The sequence below is a fragment of the Marmota flaviventris genome, chromosome 11 (assembly GCF_047511675.1).
Source record: "Marmota flaviventris isolate mMarFla1 chromosome 11, mMarFla1.hap1, whole genome shotgun sequence".
Taxonomy (NCBI): Eukaryota; Metazoa; Chordata; class Mammalia; order Rodentia; family Sciuridae; genus Marmota; species Marmota flaviventris.
This window is the reverse complement of record NC_092508.1, coordinates 62004773-62019109: the sequence shown is the minus strand read 5'-3', so window position 1 is coordinate 62019109 and position 14337 is coordinate 62004773. Positions and strand designations below refer to the sequence as shown.

The window sequence follows — 14337 nt, the reverse complement described above, 5'->3', positions numbered from 1 at the left end:
ATACAGCCGCTGGAATCCTTGCAAAGGGACTTAGCCTTGGCTCTGGACTCCCGGAGTTTTTCTCAAAGCCTCAGGTTAACCCTTGATGTACCCATCCGTCCCCATGGCTCCCTCCTGAGCGCTCTGCTCCTGGTGGGATGGCGTTTGTGGGAAAGGGCGGCTACTTCTGGCAATCTGAAGACAACCCCAATTTGAAACCTTCAGTTTGGTCCGGTTTTCTCCGCACTTTCCCTCTCACTCCCCCTCTCCCCACCGTGAGGGCCTAGGCTGATGAGGGAGGGAAAACACGCACACACTTAGACGGTCTTCGTTCGGGACTCGCTCGGTTTATCTAAGAGGACGCTCCAGAGTGCGAGAGGCGGAGAGAGCCGGGAGAGGGGCCAGCCAGCGGCGCGGGCGGCCTCCTCTGAGAAGCCGTCCCACCTGCTGCGGGGGAACCCGCGGGGAGGGGCCGCCCCGCCCCGCTCGCTGCGCTGCCAGGCGACGGGGGAGTTCCCGCGTGTGGCCCCGCGCCCAGGCTGCGCGGGGGGCTGTTCGGGTGGAGGCGGGGGAGCAGCCGGGGCACCAAAATAGGAGCCGCTTGTGGGCTGGAGCTGCACTAGCAGGCAGCCTCCACTGCGCTACTTCCAAAGATGGTCAGAGGGTCCGGAGGCGCCCCCGCCCCCGCTCGCCGCTAGCCCGGGGCCACCACCGTGTCCCGGAGCTGCCAGCGGAGGTAAGTGCGGTGCGGTGCGGACCCACCGTCCGAGGCCGACAGGCGGGAGCGAGTGGGGCCGGGAGCCGGGGAGCGAGGCCGCGCGGTTTTTGAAGCCGCCCGCGGCAGCGGGGCGCAGACAATGGCCGCGCGAGTGCCGGGCCGGGCCGAGCGCGGCGCGTGGGGCTGCCCGAGGCGCCTTCCCACACCTGTGCGCAGTGCGGGACACCGGGATGCGGGCACCGGTCCGCGGGCGGCGCTTGGCGCTTGGCGCCTCGGAGTTGAGTCCCCGCGCCAGGCCCCGGGGCGGGGCGGTCTCCAGGCGGGAACGTGGGCCCCGGGGCCCAGGCGCCAGGCGCGCGGAAACCCCTGCGGCGGGCGCCGGGAAGGAGCACAGGCTGGGGGCTCTGTCCCCGGGCCGCGCCGCTTTCCTTCTGTCTTTCCCTAAGCAAAAAAACCTCAGGATTTCCCTTTTCTTAGATTTCGTTTCCTCTCACATCCCTTCTGTGGCATCTCGATGTGATTTGAAAGGGAGACGGCGCTAGGGAAAAAGGTTGAATTGGGGCCGGGCCGAGCCGAGTCGGCCAAGGTCCGGCGGCAAATGAAGTGACCGTCGGACACCTAGTGAGTGTGATCTCCCTAGGGACCGCCAGCCTCAAACAGATTGCAAGCGTGAATGGGGTAGTAAATCAGTATTTCTTCCCAAATGAACTAAAGAATCCGGGGACCTCATTTCCGGCTCCAAGCTACCCTGAAATTAAATGGACCACCACATAAATTATGAAACAGTCCATCCACCTTTTGCGTACATTACTTAGAGATGCTGAACTTAGTCTAGATTTGGAGTATATCCGATACTAATTCAATTCTAGTGATTGTAATAGCATTGATTATTTGTGCAAAATGAAAACATGTTTATTATTTCATGTTTTTTTGCAGCCATGGCTCTAAAAGGACAAGAAGATTATATTTATCTTTTCAAGGATTCAACTCATCCAGTGGATTTTCTGGATGCATTCAGAACATTTTACTTGGATGGATTATTTACTGATATTACCCTTCAGTGCCCTTCAGGCATAATCTTTCATTGTCACCGAGCTGTTTTAGCTGCTTGCAGCAATTATTTTAAGGCAATGTTCACAGCTGACATGAAAGAAAAATTTAAAAATAAAATAAAACTCTCTGGCATCCACCATGATATTCTGGAAGGCCTTGTAAATTATGCATACACTTCCCAAATTGAAATAACTAAAAGAAATGTTCAAAGCCTGCTTGAGGCAGCAGATCTGCTACAGTTCCTTTCAGTAAAGAAGGCTTGTGAGCAGTTTTTGGTAAGGCACCTGGATATTGATAACTGTATTGGAATGCACTCCTTTGCAGAATTTCATGTGTGTCCAGAACTAGAGAAAGAATCTCGAAGAATTCTGTGTTCCAGGTTTAAGGAAGTATGGCAACAAGAAGAATTTCTGGAAATCAGCCTTGAAAAGTTTCTATTTATCTTGTCCAGAAAGAATCTCAGTGTTTGGAAAGAAGAAGCTATCATAGAGCCAGTTATTAAGTGGACTGCTCATGACGTAGAAAACCGAATTGAATGCCTATATAATCTACTAAGCTATATCAACATAGATATAGATCCAGTGTATTTAAAGACAGCATTAGGCCTTCAGAGAAGCTGCCTACTAACAGAAAATAAGATACGTTCTCTTATATACAATGCCTTGAATCCCATGCATAAAGAGATTTCTCAGAGGTCTACAGCCACAATGTATATTATTGGAGGCTATTACTGGCATCCTTTATCAGAGGTGCACATATGGGATCCTTTGACAAATGTTTGGATTCAAGGGGCAGAAATACCAGATTATACCAGGGAGAGCTACGGTGTTACAAGTTTGGGACCCAACATTTATGTAACTGGAGGCTACAGGACAGATAACATAGAAGCTCTTGATACAGTGTGGATCTATAACAGTGAAGGTGATGAATGGACAGAAGGTTTGCCAATGCTCAATGCTAGGTATTACCACTGTGCAGTCACTTTGGGTGGCTGTGTCTATGCTCTAGGTGGTTACAGAAAAGGGGCACCAGCAGAAGAGGCGGAGTTCTATGACCCACTAAAAGAGAAATGGATTCCTATTGCAAACATGATTAAAGGTAAATGTGAATTTTGTTTATCCTATATTTTTTTAGGTACTTGGGATTAGGCCAGAAGTCATTTCTCTTTCAAGTAACTTTAAAAAGATTATCACTTTGGGTGGGGCAACGTGGCATATCCTGTAATCTCCACAGCTCTGGAGGCATCATGAGTTCAGAGCCAACAGCGAGGCACTAAGCAACTTAGTGAGACCCTGTCTCTAAATAAAATACAAAATAGGGCTGGGGATGTGGCTCAGTGGTCGAATGTCCCTGAGTTCAATCCCCGGTACTAAAAAAAAAAAAAAAAAAAGATTATCACTTTGGGATGTTCTCCAAGAACTACAGTGGATTATACAGATAATGTTGCACAGAATGTTCCAGATGAAAACATAGCCCCCAACTTGTCTGGAATTCATGCTACTCAGGCTAGAAAAGAAATATCAGGGAATAGAAATATAAGGAAACGTATAGCCATTTTACTAACTCTACATCCTTTCTCTAGATCTTTCTTCAAGTCTTAAGAATTTATATCTAAGTCGAAGGCTAAATGAAGAGACAGACCTGAGTAGTTTTATTGATTTGTCTTTAGAAATTTTTTTTTTTGTAGTTCTGTATGGACAGCATACCTTTATTTTATTTATTTTTATGCAATGTTAAGGATCAAACCCAGTGCCTCACACATGCTAGTTAAGCACTCTATCACTGAGCTACAGCCCCAGTCTTATTGAATTGTCTTTTAATTTTTTTAGTTGACCTTGAAATCAAACACTTTTCAGTTCTGTGTTTTAATATTCTACTTTTTTATTCTCTCAAAATATACTGATAATTTCTTAAAAGGCCCTTCCTTAAAACCTTAGAAGGTTTGTGCCCTATAGGATTTAACTAGTATATTCTCCTAGTTTGATGCAGGCTTGTCTCAGAATAAAAGAAAGTGGCAGAGGGCTGGGGGTATAGCTTAGTGGTAGAGCACTTTCCTAGTGTGGGTGAGGCCGTGCGTTCAATTCCCAGTACTCAAAAAAAAAAAAAAAAAAAAAAGGAGAGAGAAATTCAGCACACTCCTCTTCATGTGGCCCACAGAGCCAAGTACACTACTGGGTCTGAGTATCTGTCGGATAAATTGTATTTTATTTTCGGGTGTGTTTGGGAATGTATTAGCTCTACTTCTCTCCCACTGGGGGAGAAAAGTTAAATTGAAATCTTATTTCATTACATTTATTCATTGGTTCTCGGGAGTTGTCCAAAAACATCTGGTAGGTTGTTACTAAGTTTGTGATATTTTGTCCCAAATGTTTCTTCCCAGGCCTTTCTGTTTCTTTTTTGACACTAGTGAGGGTATGGGAATTTGACCTGGTCTGGAAATCTGACCTTGTATGATCCTTGGATGACAAGCAGGAAGCCTGAGAGCAGAATGGTCTTGTGATCAGGCACACTGCTTCTGAAGCTAAATTGCCTGGGTCTAAACCTGGACTTTCTACTCACTGGTGAGGCTCAGACAAATTGTTCGGTTTCTCTCTGCCCTGGTTTTGCCATCTGTATGATATCATCTTAGCTTGGGGGTCTTTGAGAGGATTAAATGAATTGATATTCGAGAAGCACCTAGAACAGTGTCTGGTGCAGATTGACCCTCAGTAAATGTTATGCCTGCTTATCATGAATGTCATTGTGGAAGAATATGTTTTGACAGGGCAAAAATAACTTTTGCATGAAATCAGGACCAGGTATGCTCACAGGTGCCACAATAGCTCATAGGATGGGAGAAGCTAGCTTAAATGTGTTGCAATCAGCTGCTGATTTTTGGCTTTGCCTAAGCTTGAGCATCACTTAATGATATGAGTGTGGTTCTGAATGTCCTGACTCCTCTCTTACAAAAGAAACAAGAAACTTTCCACATATTTTAGTGGCGATTGTAAACCCAAAGCTGAAATCCAAATATTTCAGCTTCTATTTTTTAATGATGAAATAACAATTTTAAGAATTTTATACTTGGACTGTATTGAGTTAATGGTCGAAGTTTATATTATATTACCTTACTGAAATTTTTAAAAATTATATTTGAAACAGTGTTTGCTGAGAGGACAATGCTGCAGTAGATTATTTACTATTAAAAAAAAGACATATGTGTGTTTTTTTTTTCTTGGCCTTGAGTGGAATGGGAGACCCAGTGCCCCCAGATCACCCCCACCTGCCAGATCGGTCTGAAATTTTAGAGATTTATTTTTTCAACTTGAAGTTTTTATTCTTGTTTATGTTCATTCAACCCAGAGCAGGTAACACTCACCCACTTATATGCAGTTTTGACAGATTCTGTTCTGATGAGTAGACTCATACTAAAATTTTAGTTTTCCATATTTCTATGGGAAGGATAACATTATTTTTCCCAGATGATTTTATAGTCATGGAGTAAACTAGTAGCTTCCCCTGAATGAGAGCTTAATTTGGGTCAGGATAAATTTCAAATTCATTTCCTTTTTTGGTTTAGGGATGTGAAATACAGAGAAGAAATAAACATTTGGTTATGTAGGAACTCCTAAGTCTTTCTTTTTCATCATAACTACCCGGTTTATAAGCCTACTTTCATTTTGAAGTAGAAATGAACAAGGAGATTAAACTGTACTTGGTACATAACAGTGCTAGTTAAAAGTTGGTTAGAAGATCAAACTGACATTTGCAACTAAAATGGGCCTCATCATCTTTATTCCTCTTTTCTTCCCCCCACTGAACCAGTTTCCTCCTCCTCCTAACCTGTGTGTGTGGGGGGGAGCGGGGAGTACTGGGAATTGAACTCCAGGAGAACCACTCGGGATTGAACTACTGAGCTACATACCCAGTCCATTTTATTTTTTATTTGAGACAGGGTCTCACTAAGTTGTTGAGGCTGGCCTCAAACTTGTAATTTTCCCGCCTCAGCCTGCCAAATTGCTGGGATTACAGTAATGTGGCAGCACACCTCACTTCTCCATACTTTTCTGTGATATTAAGGACTCCTAGTTTTCCCGGTTCAGGATCTCATAATCAGTCTGCTTTGTCTTGGACTCAAGGCCTGTGTGTCTGACCTGTCTCTTGCCTCCATCTCTAAGCCCCCTTTTAAATCAGGGCCTCAGTACTTCTCACCTGGATCAGCACCTACATCTTTCTGACTCCTGTCTTCCTTTTTAGTCCCTCCTGTCCTCTGTTTAAAAAGCTTATATCAGGGTGCTTTGCCTGTGGCTTCAACTCACAATGCCAGCCATAATTCCCATGTGACAACCCTTGAAGTACCACCTGTCATAGTCAAACTGGGCTATTTGACATGCCTAGTAAGCCTTTATGCTTGGAATGGCTTCTTCTCACCTCTGCTTGCCAAGCCCTACTTACCAAAGCCAAGGTCAAATGCCACTACCTCCTGCTATGATTTTCTTAGTCAAAAGCAATGTCTCCTTGCTCTCACATTCACGTTAGTTTGTCTCTTTTTTATGGCACCTTTACCATTTCATAACTATGTTCTAATTATTTGTCTCATCCTCTCTTAAAGAGCATCAGAGCCTTCCTATTTCATTTTTTTATCCCTCATAGCAATTAGCACATTGCCCTGCATCTGTCATTAGTAATAGCAAAATAAATAAATAAATAAATTTACTTAGTATTTATTGCAAAAGAGGATGAACAGTTGATCTAAAGGTTTGATTTTAATTGACACACAGGTGTGGGAAATGCTACTGCTTGTGTCTTACATGAAGTCATCTATGTCATTGGAGGCCACTGTGGCTACAGAGGAAGCTGTACCTATGACAAGGTCCAGAGCTACAATTCAGATATCAATGAATGGAGCCTCATCACCTCCAGTCCACACCCAGGTAACAAAGTACTGTCTTCAAATAGTGCATGTCCTGGTGCAGTTTATCAGCACAAGGGATGGCTAAGAGTGGGCTAGAAATAGAAAGTGCTAATTTTATCATACACTACACATGGGTATAATTTTAAAGCACAGAGAATTCATAATCCATCTAACAGTAGTCATGATTATATTCTGATTAAATCACATCTAAAAATATTTTCCTTGATGTGTTTATATAACACATTTTAAGGCTGTGTGGTTGAAAGTGGTAGATTTCTTTTTAATTTTCTTTACTTACATTCTTTCTTGTGTTTCTTTTCTTTGTTACATGCTTTTGTTTATTTATTACATGCACTATATAAAGCATACTTTTTATAGACAATTAAAAAGCATTAGTTTGTCCATCAAATAGTCAAAAAGATTAAAGTTCAGCAAGAGATTGTTGTTATCCTCTTTTTAAAGCATGTCCTTTCTGGATTTCAGTTACTGTTCAGCACTCATTCCTGTGATATGCAGCGTGTCTGCCATAAGGAATGGCCTGCCTTCTGTGATGGCTTTTTTTTTTTAAATATGTGTATATATTTTTAATTGTAGTTGGACACAATATCTTTATTTTATTTATTTATTTTTATGTGGTGCTGAGGATTGAACCCAATGCCTCGCATGTGGTAGGTGAGCACTCTACTGCTGAGCCACAGCCCCAGCCCCTCTATGATGCTTTTAATCTTTGACCGTTTTGTAAAAGAGCTCAGGAGGAGCATAATTTTAGCTGGGCTGGGAGCACAGCTCATTGGCAGAACACATGCTGAGCATTGTGAGGCCCTGGGTTCAATGCCCAGCCCCAGAAATAACAAATTTTAGCCTATTCTAGTTGTACTATGTGTTTAAATTTTTTTTCATTAGGCAAAATTCATATCACATTATCATATTACTTTGAATCATTTTCCATAGAGCATCAGGCTTTCATGTGGATTGCTAGAGAGAGCAATTAAAATCTACAAGCCTAGCAGGAAGAAAAGATTAACATTAAACAGATACATGAGGTGGGAGGGAAATTGCATGGTAATGGAGGGAGATCCTCATTGTTATACAAAATTACATATAAGAGGTTGTGAGGGGAATGGGAAAATAAACAAGGAGAGAAATGAATTACAGTAGATGGGGTAGCGAGAGAAGATGGGAGGGGAGGGGAGGGGAGATAGTAGAGGATAGGAAAGGTAGCAGAATACAACAGTTACTAATAGGGCATTATGTAAAAATGTAGATGTGTAACCGACATGATTCTGCAATCTGTATTTGGGGCAAAATTGAATCTAATGTATGAAATATGATATGTCAAGAGCTTTGTAATGTTTTGAACAACCAATAAAAAAAAAAAAGATCAAAGTGCAGGATCAAAAAAAAAAAATCTACAAGCTTGAATCATCTGAGAATAAGAGTAAATAGCTAATCCTCTTGAGTACATACTATAGATCAGATACTGGCTAAGCATCTTACTTGTAATATTATCTTAAATTCTCATTGTGATTCTATGAGTAGGTATCATTTATCACTATTTTACATATTTGGAAATGGAGGTTTAGAATGAATAAGTAGCTTGACCAGAGTCAAATTTGAAATTGGTGGGCCTGAATACGCTTGATGATCTAATTCCATAACCTCTTTCATAATCGATAAGAGAGCAGATTCTCGATTTCTACCTGTACAGCTACTTCCACTGCACACATTATCTGTCTCATCTCATGGTTCAGGTGGAGCACACCTAAATCTGGTGCTGCAGCTCCATATGCTGCAGGTTGTACCTACGAAGAAACCGCAGCTGTAGGATGCCCTGGCTCTGAAGACATCGTGGAATATGTAGACTTCTGTCTTCTAGCAGTTCAGATTCATCATCCTAGGCTCACCACCACTTTTCTTTCTTCTTTCCTCTCTCTCTCTCTTTCCTCCCTCCCTCTCTTTCTTTCTTTCTGTAGTACTGGTAATTTAACCCATGAGTCCTTTACCACTGAGCTACATTCTCTCCCAGCCCCTTCTTAAAAATTTATTTATTATTTTGAGATAAGTTGCCAAGGCTGGCCTCCAACTTGCTAACCTCCTGCTTCAGACTCCTAAGCTACTGAGATTATAGGCATATGCCACCACATCCAGTTCCCCACCACTTTGTTTTCCTGGTATGACCAAAGAAATTATGAAAATTAATAGTAATAGGTTACATTGAATTATAGCTAATACTTCCATACTCAGTAAAATGTGCCAGGCACTTAACTGTTCCAATAATTTTATATGTATTAATCTGTTTGTATTTATCAGCCTCACGTTACTATAATGAAATACCTAATCAACTTGTATGAAAAAAGGTTTACTTAGCCCATAGTTTAGAGGTTCAAATCCTAGATTGGGTAGCCCATTGATTTGTCCTCTGATGAGAGCAATGGAATGACAATGGCAGGACTAGCCAGGGTTCCAAAATCCCTTACAGGGGCATGACTCCATTGACCTGACGACCTTCATAAGACCCAACTTTTTAAAGGTCCACAGTACCTTGCACTGTGTCCACCCTGCAGACCAAGTCTGTATATATAGTTCTTTGGGGAATACTACCCATATTCAAACCATTGTACTATTTAAACCTCACAATAGTCTTGTGAGCTAGGTAGGTACTGTTATTTCACAGGCCACTAAGGCACAGAGACATTGCCCCTGTTAGCCAGGTAATGCTTGTTAGAGGTGAAGTTCAGTCCAGCAGTTTGGCTTGTAACCCATGTACTGTACTTAACTATTATCTCATTTGAACCTCATAACAAGTTGCGTATAGTCTGTTAGCCACTTGAAAAAGAATCAAAGGCTATGTGACTTAAACCTAGTATTAGAAGCCATGGAAAAATTTCAATCCAAAATTATTAAATTACATTTTGTAAATCACTAGGAACATAGAATTCCTCCTGTAACATTTTGGTGCATACTGAACTCTTTCCTGATAAAATGTAAAAAACCAGATATCAAAAATTAGCACTTTGCATGATACGTTCTGTGCTTAAAAATATTTTTGAACTGGCTTATTACCAGAATTTAAAATTTAAATTTATATAAAAATCATGATTTCTGGCCTTTAGAAAAATTGGAAGATCTGACAACTGAACAGTGCTCTTTCCTGGCAGTAATCGCTGGAGCTGGGTAATAGCTGGAGCTGGGTAATAGCTGTTCTTGTTAGCTGAGGCTTATGTCCTTCTCCATTTCATCCCAGTCCCTCCACTTCTGGTCACATCTCAGACCCAGGAGGCCTATGCTGTTGCTTTTTTCTTAGCCCACACATGCTTCATCAGTTAGTCCTGTAAGCTCCTGAAGGCATTTGCATCTGCATCCATTGAATTATGGCAAGGTATGCCTCTTACACACACTCCAGGAATACCTCCAAGGAAGGTGAAGTGTCCGTTTTGAGCTTGCCATATGTAGAGAGATTGCTTAGATGGGGAGGAAATGACTACTAGTGTTATTTTTAAAAGGTAATATAAATGTTATCTTTTATCTTAATCCCTTTAATGAGTTAATTTTGTATAATTGAAAAACTTGGGACCATAACTTCATTAAATTCAGGATAACATTGAGACCCTCCATTGGGAAAGGTAGAATTCTAATAATTATGTAAAACTCAGAGATGATTAAGTACTAATCTCTACTGCCACAGGAACTCAGAATCTAGTAGCAAGTAAACATTTAACAGTAATACAGGATAATCTTTAGCAAGTTCTATACAAAGAAGTGCTATTGAAATTGAGAACTTGAGTCTAATTAAGGGAAATCTGGCAATCTGCAACTGCTCCCCAGGGGTAGGTATTTCTTTTTTTTTTTTAATATTTAGTTTTAGGTGGACACAATATCTTTATTTTTATGTGGTGCTGAGGATCGAACCCAGTGCCTCACACATGCTAGGTGAGCACTCCACCAGTAAGCCACAACCCCCCCAACCCTCCCCCCGTAGGTATTTTTAAGTTATGCCTTACAAAATGGCCACTCTTAAGGATGGTGGTTTCTGAGGAACCTCCCCAACTCTTGCTGCCCTGCAGGATGTCAATTGAGTGAAGGAAGGCCAAAGGGAAAGTTTCAGGTGTATTCCATTACTTGGGAGTAGACAAGAACAAATGGAATGGTGATGGCAGAATAGAAGACAGGATGGGAGAGTTCAGTTCAGAGGGCTTTGAGGGGCAGTTTGGAGAATTCTAAAAATGTAGAACTATCAAAGTATTCAGAGCAAAAGAATGATGTGGTTCTTGGTTATTTGTTTTTTGTGATTCTGGGGATCAAATGCAAAGACTTGTACCTTCTAAACTTGTGCTCTATACTGACATCCTCAGCTCTCGTTTTAGAAAGAGAACTCCTTTTAAGATACATTGGGGGGCTGGGGCTATGGCTCAGCAGTAGCGCACTTGTCTGGCATGCATGAGGCACTGGGTTTGATTGTCAGCACCACAGATAAATAAATAAATAAACAGATGTGAATCAACAACTTATTAAAAAAACATACATTGGGAGAAAGATAGTGGACAGGGAAATATGCTAACATTAATATGTAATAAACCAGGTGAGAAATACTGAAAGTTTGAAGAAATGGTAGGCAGAAAAGAGGGGCAAATATGAGGATTGTTAGAGATTCAACAGCTGATTGCTTCCTTGGATGACTGGATCTGGAGAGAAAAAGAGTTGACAGTGATCTCAGGGTCTGTGGCCAGTTGCCTGGGAGGATCCAGAGTATCAATGGAGGAGCCAATAGAGAGGGAGAAGAGGGGAGATGGTGAGTTCCATTTGCAGTGTAGGGTTGTAGAGCTAGTTGGATAACTCAGAAGGACTGTCCAGCAATGGGGGTGGGGAAGGGAGATGTGTATTTGCACATCCTTCTTCTTAAGAGGAAGGATGTGGCTGGATGTTGAGATCTGGGAATTGTTTGCTTGGATGATTCCAGTGGATGTGAGCATGAATGAAGTGCCTCACAGAGCAAGACCAACAAGATAGCTATGGGCAGAATTTTGGGAACTAGCTTTGAATTAGGGGATGATCTGAGAAAGAAGGCATGAAAAACAGAAAGAAAGAAGCAATACATAACAAAGAAGAAGCACCTGTGGCAGAGAGTTCTCTCCTGGCTTTGCCATTTTTTGACCCTTCTAACCTTGAACAAGTAGCTCAGGATTTTGGCCTTACTTTCCAGTAAAATTAGGAAGTTAGGCTCCATAAGCTTTACAGATCCTTTCAGTGAGAACATCCTTAGGAAAAAAATTTAAACCAGTTCAATTGGATGTTGTGGTTGTCTCTGATTCCCTGTGTCCTTTTGTTCATATCACTCAATTAACACTAGATACAGACTGCCATGTATTTATGCGTAATATTTGTGCCCAAACACTTGGAACCATTACAGATGGTGTCATTTCCATGCTTGATTTGAAATTGTTCACTCATTTATTCACTCATCCATTTATCTTAACAGATAGTTGCTGAATATTTCCTATATTCTGTGATATATTCTGTGTCAGGAGCACAATAAACAAGACACAGTCCTTTGCCCCCAGGAGCTCAGACAAATTGACAAAAAAAAAGGCAGTTATAGCTTAGGAGGAAAAAGTTCCATTGACAATAACAATACTGTGTTGTATTTAGGTAACAGAGAAAAAACTCAGAGGAATCATTTTATTTTAAACATTTTTTACTGTTATGGGAAGATTAAGATATATCTATTAATAAGATTACCAGTCGAGGATTTTTGTGGTAAGCTTGAGTAACTTAAGAAAAGCCTAGTAAACTCACCGTGGAATCACTTATACCAACTAACCCACCAATTTTCTTTTTTTTTTGTACTGGGTATTTAAGCCAGGGGTGCTTTACCACCAGCCCTTTTTATTTTTTATTTTGAGATAGGGTCTCCCTATGCTTTAGGCCTTGCTAAGTTCCTAAGGCTGGCCTTGAAATTGCAATCCTACTGTTTTAGCCTCCCAAGCTGCGGGGATTATAGGTGTGTCACTGCACTTGGCCCCCTATCGTTAATTTTTATAATCATTCATAATGGAATGATAAATATAATTTATGTAAACAATGTTTCACGGGTACTTGAAACAACTAAATCCTCTAAGAATTCTACATGTATTTAATTAGAACAAGTGAGTTTTTAAGAATCATTTTGTTAGATATCAGAAACTTGAACAGTATGTACAGTCAAAGAAAACTATCTGTCTTCTGAGATATTCCTTAGCCTTCAGAACCTAGATAGCAAGAACTTTACTTATAAGGCATTATCTTCCATTCTGTTGTGTGTGTTTGATTTAATTTTTTTTTTTTAGAATTTAACCTTTATTTTATTTATTTGATTTTATGTGGTGCTGAGGATCAAACCCAGTGCCTCACATGTACCAGGCGAGCACTTTACCACTGAGCTACAACCCCAGCCTCATTATCTTCCATTCTTGAAGAAGAACTCATATTTCTATTTGTACATTGTTTCTAAAGAGGGGCTTACCTGTAAGCTTTTCACAGTATGTGGGCATGCATTGGAGTATAAGAGGGTACAAGTTATAATTTTTTCATTGATCGAGCAGACATGTATTGAATCCTTAAAAGTATCAGACATTTGTCCTTCTCCAACTGTTAATGGAGTAGTGGGTAGGACAGATCTCCTACACTGCTTGAAAGAGGAGAGACAATGAACAGGAATCATACCAATTGATGAGAAGTGCTATGGGGAGAATTAAGATATGATGAAATATAATAGGGGCTGTGGTGCACACCTGTAATTCCAGTGACTCAGAAGGCTAAGGTGGGAGGATCAGCCTGCTAAAGCTGGCTTAGCAAGGTGCTCTGCACCTTAGGGAGACCCTGTCTCAAAATAAAAAATAATAAGCTGGGTGTGGTGATCTATGCCTATAATCCCAGAGGCTTGGGAGGCTAAAGCAGGAGGATCACAGGTTCAAAGCCAGCAACTTAGTGAGACCATGTCTCTAAATATAAATATAAAAAAGGGCTAGGGATGTGACTCAGCGGTTAAGCTACCTGGGTTTGATCCCATGCCAAAAAAAAAAAAGAATGGCCCAAGGGATGATGGGTAGAGACGGGAACAGGTCATCTGAATCAGATGGCAGGAATTGGATTTTAAGTTTTTGTTTTAGTCAGCTTTTTTTGCTGTTGCCACCAAAAGATCTGACAAGAACAATTTTAGAGGAGAAAAAGTTTATTTGTTGCCCACTGCTTCAGAGGTCTCAGTCTATAAGCAGCTGATTCTATTGCTCTGCCCAAGGTGAAGCAGAACATTATAATAGAAAAATGTGGTGGAAGAAGGCAGCTCAGGCACCAGGAAGTAGAGTGTTCTGCTCTCCAGAGATAGATTATATACCCCCAAAAGTATACCCCAGTATATGACGCACCTCCTCCAACTACTCTCTACCTGCCTACAGTTACCACTCAGGTAATCCCTAGCAGGCTGATTAGGCACTGATTAGGTCAAGGCTCTCATAATCCAATCATTTCACCTCTAAGCTCTCTCGAATTGTCTCACACATGAGCTTTTGGGGGACACCTCATCTAAACCATAACAGCTTTAGTGTGCAGTAGTTTGTGTCAGAATCAAAATATCACCAATGCTTTATTTGTGTGTGATAAATTGTACAGGATTATTATGTCACTATACCATGGTAACTCATTTATTTGTTATTCTAAT

At 41.3% G+C, this 14337-nt stretch overlaps 1 protein-coding gene across 4 annotated transcripts in view; it reads left to right on the top strand.

Annotated features, from left to right (window-relative positions):
* The window catches only part of Klhl23 (kelch like family member 23), a 34934-nt gene that overhangs the window by 19533 nt on the left and 1064 nt on the right, over nt 1-14337 (top strand). For 3 of the 4 annotated variants that reach the window (XM_071619101.1, XM_071619102.1, XM_071619103.1), the window contains 2 exons: nt 1634-2848; nt 6511-6663. In XM_071619101.1, the coding sequence (XP_071475202.1) occupies nt 1636-2848; nt 6511-6663 (1366 nt within the window). In that variant the 5' untranslated portion in view covers nt 1634-1635. Of the gene's footprint in view, nt 1-642; nt 716-1633; nt 2849-6510; nt 6664-14337 lie in introns of those variants that run through there. The other variant, XM_027946180.2, reaches the window with a different exon arrangement.